Genomic DNA, 5,042 nt, shown 5'->3' with positions numbered 1-5,042 from the left:
TTAAGGTTATTATTGGTGTTTTGAGAATGCAAATCATTTGCCTTGTAGTATAAATCTAATACCAACTTCAAAATGTGTCAGCTTCTTTTATGTCATTCATTTAATGAAATGTTGAGGATTTATTCGACATAAAGTTATTAAAGATTTAAGTTAGGAGAAGTATGAAGCCCTAGGATTTATTCTATAGTATAATGTTATTTTATGGACAGGCACAAAATATGCTGGCCAACAAAGCACTCATAAGTCCACAAACACATTTTTAATTATAACTTCATCTTCTAACATAGGAAGCATAAACTAATTTATCATTATTAGGATTTATCCTTTCTAAGGAAATTATCCTTTAGCGAAAGCCCGGATTTTTTTTTTTTAATATTGGGATCCCAGGATGAGGTAGAAAATAATCAATAATATCAAGTTTAAGTAATTTATTACATATTTTAAGAAGAAAACAAGAATTTTAAGTTAGTGTTATCCATATATTTTTTATAATTAAATATTCATTTGTAGTCTATATAATCTTTGAGCATGGGCATCAGTTTTTCTCGATTTCGACATAATTTGTACTGAAGCATAAATCGGTAAAACCTCCTCTCAAGTGAAACTTCAATATCATGGATTCAACTTTTCATTAAGTGAATTTTATAAAGGGAATATTATGAAATATTTAAATACAAAATTTCCTGGAAATTTATCGTAGAAGTAAAACCTCGATAAATCCTGGTAGAGAAATCCTTTCATTTACCTATCTATATGTTGAGAATAAATTAGTAAAGAAATATGTTACTAGAACCAATCATTCTCATGAACTTCAGCCTCCAGGATCCTAGTTTAACAAGAACCAAAATGAAGATTTTTTGGAACATACAAAAACTGAACACAAATACTCAAGTTTATTAGGTTTTTATTAACCAAAAATATATGTAAACAAAAAAATACATTTTTGGACTGTATGTATAATGAAAAAAATGAATAGGATTTAACGACGCCGCTTCCCATTTCTTGACCCATCTCCTCCGGCCATGCCTTTATCCAACATTTTCTGACGTTTCCCTTCAGCTTGAGATAAGGTCCTAGAAACTCGTTTTCTGGCTTCTTTTTGACGTTTAAACTTCTTTTCCTCTTCTCCAGTCTTTCTCTTGATGAGCTCTTGTATTCTCTTCGAAGTATCCTTGGAAGTCTTGTCTTGCTTCGCTTCAAATACTTTTTTCAACATAATCATTTGATCACTGATTTTCTTTTCCTTAGGTTCCATTAATAGTGGTATTCTCTTGCTCTCAATTGATGCCTTTTTATTGGTATCATGCTTGGGCTTAAGTTTGTAAGGCAAGTCCTTTTGTAGTTTTCTTGGTATACGCAAATCACTAAATACTTTGGGCTCTCGAGTGATTTCCGTGTAAATGGAGTCCTCATTTGGAGCATTTTGAATCTGTTTTTCACGTTTAATTTGACCCGTAGTACGCATACCCTTCCACTTTTCATCTTGAGACAACAAAAGATTCGTGATTGGTACATAATATTTAGGGATTTCAACGTTGTACCAAGTCTTGACAAACACAATGTCCGACATGAGAATTTTATCTTCAAAGGTGGCACGGAAAGCTCCAACAGGACTACTCAAACATTTTTTTATTTGCCCTCTAAGACCAGAGACCGTTCGGATGGCAGCTCCTTCAAATTTGGCGACTTCGAGGGCTGAATTAAACATTCCCTTAATAAAGGCTGTTTTTCGAAATATTTGGTATGGTGCTCCAGTGAGTTTAAGTTTCTTCACAACACACGTTGTTTTATCCATCTCCACAACAGAGCCAGTGGCAGCGATTCGAAAGTTATCTTTAAAGACTTCTCCAGAAGTCCGCACCGCTAAAAACCCATTACCCTGTGGAGTAATGGGTCCCCAAATGTGAGCATCACAATGAAGATGCTGAGGAGTGTATTTTATCATACGATGTCGCATGTTATGATCTTGAATTGAAAGAACAGGTATCGTTTGAAATCTTCTCCATCCAAGACTTATTGTTATTGGATCCTTATTTTTTAAGATTTTTGGATACCAACGATGTTTCTTCAATCGAAGTTGAACAAAGCCAATTTGATCTTCTCCAGAGAGAAGACCTCCGAGAATTAAAGGATTTGATGGACTGAAATTCGTTATTAGTTCACAAGGTATGTTCTCCACTTCACAACGCAGATACATCCCTGGACGATAACCCTCATATTGAATTCGAACTTCATCATCCATCCCATCAAATTCCTTACGATTTAAAAGAGTTTGTTGCTCAACTTCCCTTTTTAAGTCATCATAATGCGTTTTTCCACCTTCTCCATCATCGTAATCGAGATCAAATTTTCGCTTTAGTTCTTTCTTACGCTCAATTCGCTTCTTGCGCAATTCTTTTTCATCCTCAACAATCCTGGGTTGATCATTTGACGAGTCTATAATTATATACATATTAGAACGTTAATAATAATTGGCATGCAGCTAACTTACCCTTATTTTCTTTAGCTTCTTCGCCAGCTTTATGAACTTCACCCGTTTCGAGATCCTCAAAATCGTCATACTCATCATCATCATCCATGTCATCAAGTTTCAGTAGTTCATCTGCATCCTCAGAGTCCTTCCATTTTCCAGTTACAAAACAATCCTTAATTGATGATATAGTATCCTCAAGGCTCCAATCTTTTAGTTTGACAGTAAATTTTGTGGAGTCCTCTTGATTCAACATACTTTTTTTCTTGCTTTTTTCACCTTCAACATCACGGAGGACTTTGAACATTCCACCAATTTCTTCCTTGTTTGCTTCATCCTCATTTTCGAGATTTTTATCTTTATCATCATTTTCTTGTCCATATACTAATTTCCGAAGAGACTTTGTTCCTGCTTGACGAGCATAAAAGTTTTCAGAAGCTTTTTTGGCCAAATCGCTTTTCCAGTTTAAACCAGATTCCAATTCCTCAGCCTCATCAATCTCCATATCATCCTCAAAATCTTCTTCGTCTTCATCAATACTTTCAGCCTCATCTTCTTCATCGCTGCCTTCTTCTTCTCCTATCTCCATATCCTTTTCTTCATCGTCAAATACGACCTTCCGTCTATTCCTAGAAGGTGGCACATTATCCCCTACTTCTTCCTCTTTCAAGTCAGAATACTTTATGGGTGCAAAGTTTGAAAATAACTGAACTTCACTCTCTCCCATCTTTTCATCAAAGGCTAACTCATTGTTCATCATGGCCTCAACCATTTCCTCTTCAGAGTCGTCATCCTCCGCTTTTTTATTCTTTTGCTTCTTTTGTTTCCCTGCATCGATATAAACAGCATCTTTATCATAGACAATCCCACCAACACCACTCATGGGCGCATATACTTTTTTATCTCTTTCATCTAAAGACCTTTTACCCGAAGTAGACCCTGTCTTTTCAGGAAGAGGACAGGGATCGGGTAGAAAAGATACATCAGCTATTGAGAAATCCCCTATACCCGCAATATGAATATCCGACTTATTTTTCAAATGAGTACCTCTGAGATAACCATAAATAGATATTTTACGATCTGACTTTGGATTTTTCCTTAACATTTCAGGATCCGTTAAATCTTCAATACGATCCGCAAATACATAGGGATGAGACTCACGCCACAGCAAGGGTCTAAACTTCAATACAGAAATAAATCTACCTAAATTGTGAATTTCTGTTTTATGATAATCTCCACGAATAGTACCACTTAAATAAAATAATTTGGCGCCTTGATAGACCTCGGTCCAAAAACGATGTTTCATAAATTTTTTGGTTCGGCGTAATACTTTGACGTTCTTGAATGAATCTAAATGCGTTAAAATCCCCATAATCTTTGGGAATCCATGAACTCTGCAAATATCCAGGAATTCAAAAACTTCCATTTCAAATCCGAAGGAAGCGTCTACTAGGATAAGAGCAAGATCCGCGATTTTAGCTACGTCAATCATGGATTGTATGTCATTTGGACATTCAATGAAAGTGAGACGGCGACGTTTCCCAGATAAAAGAGTCACAGGCCCTTGAATATCACTGAAAATATAAATATATATATTAATGAATACACGCTAATTAATATAATCTATCAACTCAAAGCTCACCTCAAAGTCTCTTTTGTAAAGTTTCGTACCAGACATTTGAGAAGGGTTGACTTTCCGACCTTTGGAGGCCCAACAATAGCTACAATATATGGAGGAGGCTCCAAAGGAGTTCGATCCACTGTCGGAAGCCTCTTACGTTTTTCTGAAATATCCTCTTTACGACGGACACTTCTTTCCGTCTTTCCAACGTTCTGAATCGCAAATGCTTTGGGATTGCGAGCCCGAGCAGAGACTTCATCTTTAGCATGACCTTTGCTTTTTTTCTTTTCAGCTTTACGACCTGAATGAGAGGCCTTGTGAGCCTTTTTCTTATCGTCAAATTCGTCCATATCCACGTGAGGGAGTCTCACAGTAAATAATAACAACACGAGAATAACAGACACAAAAAATTAGAGTAAAAAAATAAATAAATAACAACAGAAATAATGTTGAAGCAGTAAAAAAGTGAACGACTCGGACTCTTTTTCTTAGTTGTAGTATAACTTTTTTACTAACGTCATAAATTGAAACATTTTAATAATATAAATCAATCCCTTATCAGATCCATATCTTGACCATACTAATAAATTATTGGTAATTTATACCAATTAGTACGATCCCGTATAATATATATTATAAATTTGAAAAAAAAAACAAAAAACTAACCACTAATATTCCATTTTTTTTTCATTATAAAAATATTCTTATAATTTATCCAATAATATTTTAGCAATAATTGTGTAAGTATTCATTGATGTATCCTATCAAACCAGATAAAACTAAATTAAAAATTAGCATTTTTGCCATAAATCACGTAGTTAGTACTATTTTGTACGATCAAAAGATGGATTCGTAGTAATTTGAATCCAATGTATTTACAGGAAAATTGGAATACCTATTCTCCTATTGTGATTCTACTGTTTCCATACAAATAAAAGTATAGTCAGTTAA

General features: G+C 34.7%; 1 protein-coding gene across 1 annotated transcript; it reads right to left on the bottom strand.

The window, feature by feature from the left end:
- Positions 1-887: 887 nt before the first annotated feature.
- On the bottom strand, positions 888-4,590 carry LOC121125119 (ribosome biogenesis protein BMS1 homolog). Its single transcript, XM_040720232.2, has 3 exons — positions 4,113-4,590; positions 2,492-4,044; positions 888-2,436 (listed from the first exon to the last, which is right to left on the bottom strand). The coding sequence occupies exons 1-3, from the start codon at positions 4,439-4,441 to the stop codon at positions 980-982; spliced, it is 3,339 nt and encodes a 1,112-aa protein (XP_040576166.1). The 5' UTR covers positions 4,442-4,590; the 3' UTR covers positions 888-979.
- Between the last annotated feature and the right edge of the window lie 452 nt (positions 4,591-5,042).

The sequence above is a fragment of the Lepeophtheirus salmonis genome, chromosome 10, assembly GCF_016086655.4.
Source record: "Lepeophtheirus salmonis chromosome 10, UVic_Lsal_1.4, whole genome shotgun sequence".
Lineage (NCBI taxonomy): Eukaryota > Metazoa > Arthropoda > Copepoda > Siphonostomatoida > Caligidae > Lepeophtheirus > Lepeophtheirus salmonis.
This window is presented reverse-complemented; position numbering and strand designations above follow the sequence as displayed.